Here is a 15,109-nt window from a genome sequence, read left to right on the forward strand (position 1 = left end):
TATATTTGCTCTGAATCCTGTTTTCAGCAGTAAACGAGCCTAGAGAAAATGTATATCTTAATACAGTAATTCCGATTTACATAGTAAACATTCTAAAAAACATAATCATATACATTTACTCAGCTATAGTCAATCTCTCATGTGGGCTTAATGAAAAAAAAAAAGGATGATTCAATTGTGCTTTTGGATTTTGCCAGTTTATATCCAGTAGTTCAGTGTAGTTTCTTTTTTTGTAGAATTTAACTCACTAACTGTTTATACCAACCACCAGCCAGCGCTCCTCATCACATCAGTTACCAACCAGAGAAAGTGAAGGTCAAAAAATGCTTTCTCTAAAACAAGTGAAGACATCTAACAGGATCTTTACCAGTGTGGGATGAAGTACACAAACCATGAAGTTGAGTTAAAGTAGAGATACATTCAAAAATGACTCCTAAACTAAAAGTGTCCCTTTAAACTTTCATTTGAGTAAAAGTACAAAAGTATTTGCCCTCAAATGCACTTAAGTATCCAAAATAGTATGCTTTATTATAACTTTAATGTTCCTATGATAATTTTTATCACATGACTCTTTACTTAATCACCTCAGTTTATGTGAAAAACATTGTGTGTCATGGTGAGTTCGAGTCTGGAGTTTCTTTAGCATTTATTCCTCTCTGAATGTTTTGCCTGCTGTTGGACTGTATGTTGGTGATCAGTAGATACACCATGCGCCAATCAAAACGACTTTAAAACAGAGCTGATCGACAGTGATCGGTGACTCGCTGTATGTTTGATCAGTTACATTGTTATGCTCAAAATAAAAAAAGGAACGAAATTTCACAAAATGTAGTTTAGTAAAAAGTAAAATATTTCACTTTGAAATGTAGTAAAGTTAAATAGAAAGTCTCCCCAAATGGAATAATTTAGTAAAATACAGATATGCTCCTTATGTACAGTAATGTATTATGTTTACTTCGTTACTGTCCATCACTGATCTTTACAACATGCTAATCATATTGTGTCACCTGGAGGAAAGCACTATCTGCCCTCTTCTGCATACCCACGCTCATGTTATACTAGTGAGAAGCAGAGAGAAATGCCACACTTCCCATTCAAAGAGCAGAGTAAACTTTGTTTCCTTGGTTCCTGACCATAGATGGCTGTAGAAACTTTGGGGTTCAAACCGCTGATGATGGAGCAAAACTTGAAGTTCTAGAAGTGAAAGTCTACTGAACGGTCATTTGCATGCACTTCATTTTAGATGAAATTACCAGGATAATCATGATGGAGTGCAGCATTTTACTGTATGTAGGTCTACCTCAACGTGAACTCTTTTTCAGGTCAACTCTGTGGTTTAAAAGGTGTCCAAATATAGGTGTATCTAAAACAAGTGTCTGTATACACAGAAAGGTCACTACCTATCACCTATTTACAAGGCTGTGTGTGTTTTCCCAGTGGTTTAAAAAATTTATTACTTAACCAGCGATTCAAATCAATGATCCAGAAGCTGGTATGATGTAACAGTAATGATTACCAGCTTAGCATTGCTCCTGTTACAGCTCATGGCCAGTCATCCTTTTTCAGATGACCATATCAATGATTGTTTCTGAGAGGTGCTTCAAGAGAATAGACAGCTTGGTCACTGTGGGTTCTCCAGTCTTATATAAGTAGAATTTGAATAAGGTTCTTTTTCTGTTCCTGTCAGCTTTGCATCTGAAATCAAGTTACGGAAGCAAGCCTTGAAAATGCTCATGACTTGTGAAAGGTTAAATCAGGCTTTTCAACCATGTATATGAAATGGTGGTGGCAATGTCACAGTGCAAGTATTTCACTTTTTGCACAATAAGGCTAATATGGTAGATCATGAGCATTTGGGATTGCTCTTATTGCCATGTTTACAAACTGACATTTTCAGTCTGCATTCTTTTCTGTCGTTTTTCACTAGAAATATAGTATACACTCATAATAACAACAAAACGCTGTGCTTTTGTAAAATAAAGAAAACAGACAGGGGGCGCTCTCTGCCGTCTCTGTCATCTCTTTTCACAGACACAAATAAAACAACCTGAATCTTAGTGAATATTTACCTCACAGACATAATTAATATATGTATAGAAATCTCTAAATGTCTACTTTCAAATCAACCATCAAATATTCAAACATAGTAAAAGTTCCATTTTGGTGTCCTGATAATTGACCTAATTAAAACATATATAATTATATCCACAAGAATATGCTCTATTTTCAGTTTGGTTTCACTAATAATAATCATAGATTTGCATAAAGCATAAATATTTCTCCATGCCCATGTTGATTAGAGTTTTAAAAATGTAAAGTATTAATTTATGGAACATTTAAAACAGATTATAAATGTGCGATTAAGTTGCGATTAAATACTTTAATTGATTGAAAGCCTGAATATTAATATGATGTGAGGTTCAGTTAGCAGCGTGACACTCATACAGGTAGTAATAATGATTACTATTTACTTAAGTATATGTCAGAGCCCAAACTTCTTTACTTTAACTTCAGTAAAAAAGTGTAGTCAGAACATCATCTTTTACCAAAGTCTTTTAAAACATCAGTATCTGCACTTCTACTGAGTGAAGACTGTGTGTGTACTTTTGCCACCTCTTTAAAACACACACACACACACACACACACACACACACACACACACACACACACACACACACACACACACACACACACACACACACACACACATTAATTTGGTTTATTCTATATTATTTTTTTTATATATTGTTTAACCAAGTGGGTATTTTATTTGAAATTGCTTGAAAATGTAAACTGTTGATGACTGATTGTTGAGATGTAAAATCATACAATGGTCCCCCGGAACTTGCGGGGGTTATGTTCTAAGAGTTCAGAATCTTCGCAAATTTTGGGTGCACCGCAGCAACCCCTATGGTACCTTGGTGAATTCATCTAAACATTGTCACTTTAATACAATAATCTATTTTCAAATTTTAATAAAAATTTGTTGTTAACGTTCCTGAACAGTCCTGCTGCGGCTTCCCGCAAATTTCAAGATAATCTGCAACTTTCTGTTAGTTAGGTTCCAAACAAGAACCAGCAAATTTTCCGAACCACGAGTTCCAATTCGCGAATTATTAGGGGTTTACTGTACTGAGGTTTACTGGGTTTCTTGGTCTCGACTTTTTGCAGGAATTTGGAGTCTGGATTTGTGAATCTTTAACCTACCAGTGGAAATGTGCCATAATATTTCTGTCTGTAGGTTATAGGTGATGTCAGAGACTTTGCTGTCTATGCACACATGATTAGACAAGAATTGTCCATTTGTATATCCTGAGATCTCAAGAGTCTATCAGTCTTTTTGCAGTGGTGTATTGTGGTTGTCCTTGTCATTTTGACTAAATGCATAAGCATTCCGTTTTTTAAATAAGCTAAAAAAAACAAAAGTTAAGTTTAATTTGTTATAAAACTCTGCATCACACAGAACGGGCAACAACCACTGCGTAAATGATTAACAGCATTCATACAGTGTTGATACAGTGAAAGGTCTTTATGCAGCAGCAGTCTATGGAGCAGTGGTACAGCAGCCATCATGTTGGGTTCTTTAATTCTTTTAGGCTTTTTTTTCTATCTTATTTTCCACTTAGTCAGGATCCAGAGGCCCAAGAACTTCCCACCTGGACCCCAACCGCTACCTATATTTGGCAGTCTTCTTGATATTAACATCAAAAATCCACTGAAAGACTTTAAAATGGTATGTCATTGTGTTATATCTGATCCAGAACTCAAACAAAATGATGTGTTTATCGTGGAAATGTTTATATAAACATATGTTTTAGCCGTAATAGTTTATCTGTGTTGTATTTTTTTTAAACATTAAAATGGAAAATGTTTATTAAACATTTGAGATGAATACATTTACACAATGATTAATTCATGGAAGCATCTTGGGAAATCTAAAAACAAAATTAATATTAACTTTGTTACCTAATGAGGTCCGAACCTAGTTCACAATGAAATGCCATTTCTTTTTTGCTGAATCAAATATATTGTGCTGTCAGTGTTTGCCAAAATTGTTGAATGTAGATGTGTCACTTTAAATTTAACCAATACCTAAATCCCTATATATGGTTGACGGGGTTGAGTTTAGAATAAACATCTGTATGTCCACATTGTGGCACCATTAAACTGATTCCTTGACTGCAACTAAGTGACAAAAGAAATTCTTTATGGCAGCCACTGATACTGTAGGTCATATGTGTATCTCACCCTAAGTAGTAACTCTATTCCAAAAAAAAAAGGTATATTTTAAAACTGGATTTAAAACCAGTTTATAAATGTTGCTGATGTAGAACATAAATGACCCTTAAATATTTGAATTAATAAAAACTAGCATGTTTTTTTTTTAGTTGGCTGAACGTTATGGGAACGTTTATGGACTCTATCTAGGGAGAAACCCAGCTGTTGTTCTTAACGGTTTTAAGGTGATAAAAGAAGCTCTGGTGACCAAATCTGCAGACTTTTCAGGACGCCCACAAAACATTCTAGTTAGCCATATGACCGAAGGAAAAGGTGAGATTACGAACAATTATTGTACGTACACAAGCATGATGACTAAAACTAATTTCGATTAAATTTGTACTGAAATACAGTTACTGACTTGCCTGAATTGTAACAGGAGTCATAATGGCTGATTATGGCCCTGCATGGAAGGAGCATCGGCGCTTTGCTCTGATGACCTTGAGGAACTTTGGCTTGGGGAAACAATCTATGGAGAACAGGATTTTGGGGGAAATTGAACACCTTGTTGCCAAATTAGAGAAGCATGCTGGTATAATCTTGTTTCCTTATTTATCAAGTTTCAGTTGATGATAATTAAAATATATATATTTTTTACTGATAAACATATATTTTCCAATTGCAGGAAGCACCTTGAATCCTCAGACATTTTTTCACAATGCAGCATCAAATATTATTTACCTGGTTTTGTCTGGGATTCGCTATGAATATGACAACGAAACCCTTAAACAATATATTGCAAGGGTTACTGAAAATACTAAGCTTATTAATGGTCCTTGGTCAATGGTAAGACATTATATCATCACCTCATCACTTACTGCATTTAAACTGTTCTTAATTCTAAATGTGAGGATTAAGAAAAAGCTAAAACAAATTTATATAACTTATTAGTAAGGACAAATCTGAAGAAAAGAATCTCTTAATTCTCTTGTAGATATATGATACTTTTCCATTGTTGAGATCCCTGCCTCTTCCCTTCAAGAAAGTCTTAACAAACTGTAAAGCAAATAAAAAACTGGCAAGTGCCATGATAGAAAAACACAAGAAAACAAGAGTCCGAGGAGAGCCAACTGACTTTATTGACTGCTATCTGGATGAACTTGAGTCGGTATGTGTTTGTGTGGGTTTAAAATTTATTCTGGTAATGCAGTGAATATTGATTATTTCTAGTTCATTTCAATAAAATTGTATTTCTATAATTTGTCCTAATGTCATTGACTAAAGGAATGAATTCTTGGGTTTATTTAAGTTGGTGAAGTGCATTCTTTATGGTGTCCCCGTAATACTACACGCCAGCAGAAAGTGTCAGAAATGTAGTCTATGTAATAAAACAGTGGTGGACAATAATGAAGTAAATGTAATTCATTACTGTTACTGTACTTGTTAAATCATTCGTTCCTTTTTATTCATGAGTGGATAAAAGATTAACTGGTCAAGCACTTTTACTCAAGTCAAAGTTTAAAGGGAGCACTTCTACTTTTACTGGAGTAATATTATTCCGCGTGTATTTGTACTTTAACTCAATTACATAGTTTGTGTACTTCATCCACCACGGGTAGAAACAAAGATCCTGTATACATTGATCAAAGCAGGCAGGGTAAATAACAATAAAACAAAATGTCATTTACATATTGTGGGATGAGATGATTTAGTACTTTATAGCACTGGGGGTCACCTGGGAGTCCATGTAATGTAAATGAATTAATATGGCCAAAAGGTTTTAGTGAGTGTAAATTCTGTACTAACTAAACTGACTTGTTTAACCAGAGGGACAATGAATCCTCCTTTGATGAAGATCAACTAGTAATATACATTCTCAACCTGCATGCAGCTGGAACTGATACCACATCCAACACCCTCCTTACGACTTTCCTCTACCTCATGGTTTATCCAGACATCCAGGGTTTAAACTTTAAACTTTGCAGCTTATTATATGTCTTGTTGCATAATCCCATTTTGGTAAATAGATTTATTTTGACTCCAAACGCAGAGAAATGCCAGCAGGAGATTGATGATGTTCTGCAGGGAAAAGCTCAGGTGTCTTTTGAGGACAGACACAACATGCCGTACACCCAGGCTGTAATCCATGAGTCCCAGCGCATTGCCAACACTGTCCCTCTGAGTGTGTTCCACTGTACCACAAGAGATACTGAACTGATGGGCTACAACATTCCAAAGGTGAACATTTCAAGCAATGGTTTAATTTATCTTCAACAACCCTTGTGTTTGATTTCACTTCACTGTTTCTCAGGGAACTATTATCATCCCAAACCTGTCCTCGGTGCTGAGTGAGGAAGGCCAGTGGAAGTTTCCTAATAAGTTTAACCCATCAAACTTTCTCAATGAACAAGGACAGTTTGAGAAACCAGAGGCCTTTATACCCTTTTCTGCTGGTGAGAACTTAGTATAGTACAAAAATAATGTATAAAAGGCTTTCAAAATAAGTTTTGGATTTGATTACACATATCTAACATCAAAACTCTGTTGACAAATCACACCATGGTAAGCTAACGTCTTTTGTGCAGGACCTCGTATGTGTCTGGGTGAAGGTCTGGCTCGCATGGAGCTCTTCCTCATCTTGGTCACCCTGCTGCGCCGCTTCCAGTTCATTTGGCCTGAAGATGCAGGAGAACCAGATTTCACTCCTGTGTTTGGAATCACACTTTCACCCAGACCATACAGGATGGGAGTCAGGCTCAGACAGTCAGCTAGAGAAATGTAGAACTATGTTCTATGTATTAGATCCCAATAAATGAATGAGTGATCCAACAATACAATAACATGAAGACAAAATTAATATCAAGAAAAAAAATATTTATACAGTAATTCCGATTTACATAGTAAACATTCTAAAGACATAATCATATACATTTACTCAGCTATAGTCAATCTCTCATGTGGGCTTAATGAAAAAAATAATTATGATTCAATTGTGTTAATGGAATTTTCCAGTTTATATCCAGTAGTTCAGTGTAGTTTCTTTTTAGTAGATTTTTTCCTCATTACCAGCTCCACCAGCTCTCCTCATCATATCAGTTACCAACCAGAGAAAGTGAAGGTCAACAAATGCTTTCTCTAAAACAAGTGAAGACATCTAACAGGATGAAGCACACAAACCATGAAGTTGAGTTAAAGTAGAGATTACATTCAAAAATTACTCCAGTAAAACTAAAAGTGTCCCTTTAAACTTTCATTTGAGTAAATGACAAAAGTTTTTGCCTTCAAATGCACTTAAGTATCCAAAATACTATGATTTATTATAACTTTAATGTTCCTATTATCATTTTTATCACAAGACTCTTTACTTAATCACCTTAGTTTATGTGAAAAGACTCGAATGTGACTCTCAGCACACTGATCTATTAATAGAATGATATTAATGACTCAAACACTGATTGATTTCTATTACAATGAGTTCAAGTCTGGAGTTTCTTCATCATTTATTCCTCTCTAAATGTTCTGTCTGCTGTTGAACTGATGCTGAACTTTATGTTGGTGATCAGTAGATACACCAAGCACCAATCAAAACAAGTTTTTAAAACAGAGCGAGCGCTCGACACCGATCGGTGACTTGCTGTGTGTTTGATCAGTTCCATTTTTATCCTCAAAAAAAAAATTTACGACTGATTTCACAAAATGTAGTTTTGCAAATATTTGACTTTGAAATGTAGTAATGATTATATAATACTTATACAATGACCAGTCTTATATAAGTAGAATTTGAATAAGGTTCTTTTTCTGTTCCTGTCAGCTTTGCATCTGAAATCAAGTTATTGAAGCAAGCACAGCGCAAGTATTTCACTTTTTGCACAATAAGGCTAATATGGTAGATCATGAGCATGTTGGATTGCTCTTATTGCCATGTTTACAAACTGACATTTTTAGTCTGCGTTCTTTTCTGTCATTTTTTCACAAAAAAAATTATACCGTACCACTGAATTTTACAAATATTTTTTATTTTTATCATAAATAAGCCGCACCTGTCTATAAGCCGCAGGTGTCTACACTAATGTACTTTACACAGGCTTTAACGAAAAACACGTTACACACGGTGTAACGGGTGAAATATGTTGTGCCTCCTTTAGGAGCATAGCGGTATTTTGGGAATAGCCTGCCAGAAGTGAGCTCTCCCTTCACCCAGACTAAACCGTTACAACAGCTTGTATCTAAACAGTAGCCGACCAAGAAAGTCATTGTTCGCTGTCTTCCTCCTTCCTTTCACAACTATTTATCTCGGGAGTTTATCTTTTGGCATCGTCGTGCGTTAAAAAATCACCCCATGGAAGTTTTTTATCCCGATGCCGTGCAGCTCAGAACACAGGAGAGGTGCGGTTTTCGTTTCCCTTTCGGAAATTTAATTGGTCTAATGTTATAGGGTTCGGTTTTTTGGCTTGAAGTTTGTGAAACCAGGAAAAACCCAGAAAAAATTCATAAATTAGCCACTTTGTTGTTTAAGCCGCGGGGTTCAAAACGTGGGAAAAAAGTAGCGGCTTATAGTCCGAAAAATACGGTAGTATTTCATTTCATTTCATTTTTTTATTTGACAGGGACAATGCAACATACATAGTGTCAAAGCAAGCTTGTTACTGAAATGCTACATAAAAAGTTTATAGCAAATGCTAATTGGTTGTGCTCTAAACACAATACAATTTACATACTAAACTACTTCAATTTAAACAAATAACATGATATGGACAATTCCCGTCCCTAGTCATACACAATAAAATCCAGTATAGTCTTAATGTCAGATGGTAATGAGTTCCAGAGTTTGGAGCTCTTCACAGAGAAGGTAGTCTGACCAAAACTGGTCCTACAGTATGGGATTTTACAGTCATGATTTGTAAAACCCCTAGTGACTCGAATGCTGCTCTGTCTCTCAATAAATGAACTTAATGGCTCAGGTACTAAATGATTAATGCACTTGTAAATTAATTTAAGAAAGCAAAAATTGCTAAAACTCTCAAAATTCATTAAATTATATTTCTTAAAAATGGTACAGTGATGGTGTCGAATTGGTTTTTTGTCCATAATTTTTACTGCTCTGTTGTATACAGAACGTATGCATTTGGTTGCAGTAGGAGTGGCTTGAGCCCATGCTGTCATGCAGTACGATATATGAGAAAAAATCATAGCATGCATGTACAGCAGGGCTGCCTGGTGCAGTATAAAACTTCTAATTAATTTAAAACAATTGAGATTACTTTGTATTGTTTTTAAAATGTTCTTTATGTGCTTATCAAATTTTAGTTGAGGATCTAAAACCAATCCTAGATATTTGAATTCTGTAACTGGAAAATTTTTTGTATTTTGTATATTAATATTAAATCTTCCTTTTAAATCGAGTTTTTTAATGGAAAAGCACATAGAAACAGTTTTTGTGAGATTTAAAACTAGTTAATTTTGGATGAGCCATTGTTGGATGTCAAACATACTAGTAGACAATACAGCTGCAGCCTGCTCAGGTGACTTAGCGGGTGCATAAATAACTGCATCATCCGCATAAATCTGACATCTGGCATCAGAGCAGTGCAGGGGCAAGTCATTTATAAAAAGACTAAACAGCATGGGGCCAAGTATAGTACCCTGCGGAATGCCCATTTTTATGTTTGAGAGTGTGGATATGTTTTGATCAACTTTAACACACTGTACTCTAGACTGGAGGTAAGATGTAAACCACAACACTGCCTCATTTGAAAAATTAAAATTTAACATTTTAGATAAAAGCAAACTATGATTGACCATATCAAATGCCTTTTTAAGGTCAATAAATACAGCCCCCACCACATGACCCTTGTCCAGGGACTTTTTTACTTTTTCAATTAAACAGCAGTTTGCTATTTCTGTTGAATAACCTGGTCTAAACCCAAACTGGTGAGGATGGAGTAGCTGTCTGGCTTCTTAATGGTCACTCAGTTGCACTACTACAACTTTTTCAATAATTTTAGATAAGACTGGTAAAATCGATATAGGGCGATAGTTACTTATTGAGTCTTGGCTACCACTTTTGAATACAGGAATAATTATACCTTGTTTCCATGCACTGGGAAATGTACTGTTTCTGATAGAAAGATTAACAAGGTGAGTCAATGGTTTGACAAGGACATCCTTATACTTTTTAAGAAAACAACTGTTCATCCTAAAAATGTCATCAGACTTAGAATTTGGAAGTTTATTAATTATTTCTGCAACTTTTATATCCGACACCTCTTTAATATAAAAGGAATCTGTTTAGGTTGCTCTCAATGGATAATTGAGAGGATTGACAAGCTGGAATTCTTTTGTTAGTTCTTCAACAGATTGTAAAAAATATGAATTAAATTCACACAATTGGTTATACGATGTCCATTAATGTTAAGTTTTGTAATCTTTTTATGTTTATTTGATTTATTAGTCAGATTATTTAAATGCCTCCAAAGTGAATTATTGTTGCCTTTAGCACTATCAATTAAATGAGTGTAATATGTCACTTCTGCTTTTCGCAGCTCAGATTCAACCTTGTTCCTAAAACTTCTGGAGATTGGTATTAAGTTTAGATCTTAAAGATGTTTTCAGAGTTAAATCTCGTTTTTTCATAAGGTTACGTATTTCATTATTTATCCAGGGCACCGTGAAATCTTTTTGTTTAGGTTTTATTTGCTTTGTACATTTTTCCATTAGATTTGTAATAGATGTGGTCATAAAATTACAACACTCCTCTACATCATCTAGTGTCATAATTAGTTCCCAGTTTATATTTTTAAGCTCTCTTTCAAATTGCATAATTCTACTTTAAGGAATAATAAACTGTATTTTTTACGGAGTGTCGGCAGGTACGTGGATGTGCAGTCATCCCAATTTCCCACCGAGGGGGCCAAGATTGCCTTTTGCGTTTCCTTTCTTTCTAAAGATGCTCTCTCTTAAGCCAGCAGGCTATGGAGCGCTAATGGCGGCGATTTTGGTTCATACGCCGATTTCATCGGGCTATTCCTGGGGATGTTTGGGATGACTACGGCAAATCTCCACTACAGCCCCCTCGATTCTGAGAGGGCTCCATTCCAGAGTCCCTCCAAGTGCTCCTCTCAGTTCCAGTGTTCCTATGAGCACTCCTCTCAGTTCCAGAGATCCTCCGAGTGTGCCGCTCCTTTAAAGAGATTCTCAGAGCGAGCTGCTTCCGTTCCAGAGTTCCTCAGAGCATGCCGCTCCATTCCAGAGTTTCTCAGAGCGCGCCGCTCCATTCCAGAGTTCTTATAAGTGCAGAGCTCCACTCTGGAACGGAGCGGCGCGCTCGGAGGAACTCTGGAGCAGAGTGGCACGCTCAGAAGCAAGGGAGTGGTAGTAGAGATCTGCTGTAACCATCCCAAACATCCCAAACGAGCCGAGAATTCCACTGTGCTTTTAGAGGGGCATAGCGCAGCCGCGCTTGCAGGCTCCGGAGCTGGCAAGCATGATCCGCGAGACCAAGGTAGCAACTCGATCATGTTCGGGAGTTTAGAAAAGTGTGTGGCTAACGAGTCCCAGGTGTTTGCAATCAGGGCCAGGAGCGGCAGAGATAGCGGCAGAGATAGCAGCAAAGATAGCGGCAGCGTGACAGCCGCCGAAGGGGGCATGGCAGGGGAATCCCTGCCAATCCTTAATGAATTCATCTAGACATTATGTCACATTAATACGATAATGTGTTTTGAAATTTTAATAAAAATTTTTTTAGTTAAAACTGTTTATTTCTAACATTTCTAACATTTGGTCCTGCTGTGGATTCCCGCAAATTTTAAGATAATCCGCAACTTTCTGTTAGTTAGGTTCCAAACGGGAACCCGCAAATTTTCCGAGCCTCGAGTTCCGAATCGCAAATTATCAGGGGTTGTACTGAGGTTTATAGGGTTTCTTGGTCTCGACTTCTTGCAGGAATTTGGAGTCTGAATTTGTGAATCTTTAACCTACCAGTGGAAATGTGCCATAATATTTCTGTCTGTAGGTTATAGGTAGTGTCAGAGACCTTGCTGTCCCTTTACTCATGATTAGACAAGAATTGTCTATTTATATATCCTGAGATCTCAAGAGTCTATCAGTCTATTTGCTGTGGTGTACTGTGGTTGTCCTTGTCATTTTGACTAAATGCATAAAAATTCCTTTTTTTAAATATAAAGAAGATAAAGAAGAAAATGTAAGTTTAATGTTTTATAAAACTCTGCATCACACAGAATAGGCAACAACCACTGCGTAAATGATTAACCGCATTCGTACAGTGTTGATACGTGATATATTGAAAGGTCTTCGTGCAGCAGCAGTCTATAGAGCAGTGGTACAGCAGCCATCATGTTGGGTTCCTTAATTCTTTTAGGCTTTTTTCTCTTTCTTATTTTCCACTTAGTCCGGATCCAGAGGCCCAAGAACTTCCCACCTGGACCCCAACCGCTACCTATATTTGGCTACCTATATTTGGCTACCTATATCTTCTTGATATAAACATAAAAAATCCTCTGAAAGACTTTAAAATCGTATGTCATTGTGTTATATTTGATGCAGAACAAAAAAATAAAAAGATGTGTTTATCGTTGAATGTTTTTATAAACATTTGTTTTAGCCATAATAGTTTATCTGTGTTGTATTTTTTTGTACATTTTAATTTAAATTAAAAACATTTATTATTCATTCCAGAAGAATACATTTACAAAATTAATATTGCATGAAAACGTCTTGGGAAATCTAAAAACAAAATTAATATTAACTTTGTTACCTAATGAGGTCTGAACCTAGTTCACAAAGAAATTCCTTTTTTTTTTTGCTAAATCAAATATGTTGTGCTGTCAGTGTTTGCCAAAATTGTTGAATTTGTGTGTTTTATGTAGCTGTGTCACTTTAAATGTAACCAATAACCTTAACATCTGTATTAGCCATTGCGTACAAATGGATAAAAATGCCTACGTATGGTTGACGGGGTTGAGTTAAGAATAAACAGCTGTATGTCCACATTGTGGCACCATTAAACTTATTCCTTGGCAAAAGAAATTCTTTATGGAAGCCACTGATTTTACATAATTAGCCTGGGCACTGGAAAGAGTCCAGAATTGAGCTCTTTCTCTGCCATGGTCCCGGTTTGATTCCTATTCAGGGAGCCAAGGAAGCCAGTCTCAAGCCCAGATAAAATGGCAGGGGTGAATCAGGAAGAGCATCTGGTGTGAAAAGAAAAATCTGGTGCGCTAAGAAAAATATGTAAATGATATTGTCATTGTTAGACCAAGCGTCACAAACCAGGAGCAACAAAGAATGTTCTTTATTGTACAAACATACACACACGAGAGTTTGAGATGTGACTGAAGCAAATGGTACACGTAACTGAGTGCTTCTTGCAAAGCATAGCATGGACGCACAGGAAACAGAGCAGTAGCTAGTCCGGAATGATCTATGGTAGTAACCTGTGGATCGGACGGTGAGTGAGCGGGAATAGGGACCTTATAAAGGGGACAGGTAAATGGGGGACAGGTGTAGGTGATTAGTGGAGCAGGACAGGTGTAGGTGATTAGTAGGAGGGCGAGGCTGAGCGAGAGTGTTGAGTGAAGGAGGAGGGCATGGCTGGTGGTTCTCTGACAGATATGGGTGTTAAAAAAAACAAACAACAAGCCTGGGCAACTGAAAATGAAGATATTTCGGCTACGACGCTGCTTGTTGTTGTGATGTATGACACCACATGGAGAGCTAAACATTCAGGAGGAAATATGTTGTTTTCAGACTCTATGAGCCTAAACTTTTCACAACTACAAAGCACTCTTGTAAGTTGCTTTGGATAAGAGGGTCTTTAGACTACTAATAGGGGATCCCGTTAGAATACATCCTACCTCACAGTGACTGTCACAACCTTTATATATTTCCTATCCATCTCTCTGGCTGAGAGTGAGTATAAATTTGTTCATTGGAGTGTTACAGAATATGCAAGAAGTTAGCTTCAATTGTCCATTAAGGAGACTGAGGTGAAGCTCTTGACATTCACTGCAAAATGTCTTTAGGGTACTGTTATCCAGACAATATGTTGTCTGAACCTCCCAAACTCCCAACCAACAATCCTTTTATCTGCTTGGTAGTACAATTGATCTCTGAACATTAAAAAAAAAAAAAATTCAGAAGAGGCAGAGATTTTTGTTCTTCTGCTTAACACACAGTTGAGTAGTCTCAGTGTATCAGTCTTGGCTCTTTCTTTCTTGGTCTTGTAGATCACTCTAGTCTTTATGAACCTATTGTACAGTAGTACCAGACTAAAACAAGGTGTTTGAGCCAACCAACTTGCCAATATATCTGTGTATTAACAATCCTAGTGATCTACCGCTCTTCTATGTCTCCCATTGCTTGCAGTGTTGGTATTTATGTCACATTGTACCTCTAGTTATAGTCAGTATTTGATGAATGTCTAGATATCACATTCTCCAACATGACAAACCGTTTGTAAAACAGCATTTCAGTGATGTTTCATTCTAACCACTAGTACACACTGTAGGTCATACATGTATCTCAGCCTAAGTAAATAATAATATTTAGAATAAACTCTATTCCAAAAAAAAAAGTATATTTTAAATCTGAATTTAAAACCAGTTTATAAATGTCACTGATATAGAACAAAAATGACTCTTAAAAAATATGTGAATTAATAAAGACTAGCATGTTTTTTTTTTTAGTTGGCTGAACGTTATGGGAACGTTTATGGACTCTATCTAGGGAGAAACCCAGCTGACCTTGAGGAACTTTGGCTTGGGGAAACAATCTATGGAGAACAGGATTTTGGGGGAAATTGAACACCTTGTTGCCAAATTAGAGAAGCATGCTGGTATAATCTTGTTTCCTTATGTATCAAGTTTCTGTTGAT

The 15,109-nt window shown here is 36.4% G+C and overlaps 1 protein-coding gene across 1 annotated transcript; it reads left to right on the plus strand.

The window, feature by feature from the left end:
- The first annotated feature begins 3,518 nt into the window (after nucleotides 1-3,518).
- On the plus strand, nucleotides 3,519-7,092 carry LOC310736970 (cytochrome P450 2F2-like). Its single transcript, XM_083561075.1, has 9 exons — nucleotides 3,519-3,733; nucleotides 4,389-4,551; nucleotides 4,658-4,810; nucleotides 4,904-5,064; nucleotides 5,213-5,386; nucleotides 6,046-6,181; nucleotides 6,269-6,456; nucleotides 6,530-6,671; nucleotides 6,804-7,092. The coding sequence occupies exons 1-9, from the start codon at nucleotides 3,572-3,574 to the stop codon at nucleotides 6,998-7,000; spliced, it is 1,476 nt and encodes a 491-aa protein (XP_083417201.1). The 5' UTR covers nucleotides 3,519-3,571; the 3' UTR covers nucleotides 7,001-7,092.
- The last annotated feature ends 8,017 nt before the right edge of the window (nucleotides 7,093-15,109 follow it).

The sequence above is a fragment of the Silurus aristotelis genome, assembly GCF_946808225.1.
Source record: "Silurus aristotelis genome assembly, chromosome: 14".
NCBI lineage: Eukaryota > Metazoa > Chordata > Actinopteri > Siluriformes > Siluridae > Silurus > Silurus aristotelis.

Bases quoted from the DNA above. Each gene is read 5' to 3' on its own strand.
- LOC310736970 (XM_083561075.1), top strand. From the start codon at position 3,572: ATGTTGGGTTCTTTAATTCTTTTAGGCTTTTTTTTCTATCTTATTTTC. The intron at 4,811-4,903 runs GTATAATCTTGT...TTCCAATTGCAG, and splicing joins CAAATTAGAGAAGCATGCTG to GAAGCACCTTGAATCCTCAG. The intron at 6,672-6,803 runs GTGAGAACTTAG...TCTTTTGTGCAG, and splicing joins CTTTATACCCTTTTCTGCTG to GACCTCGTATGTGTCTGGGT.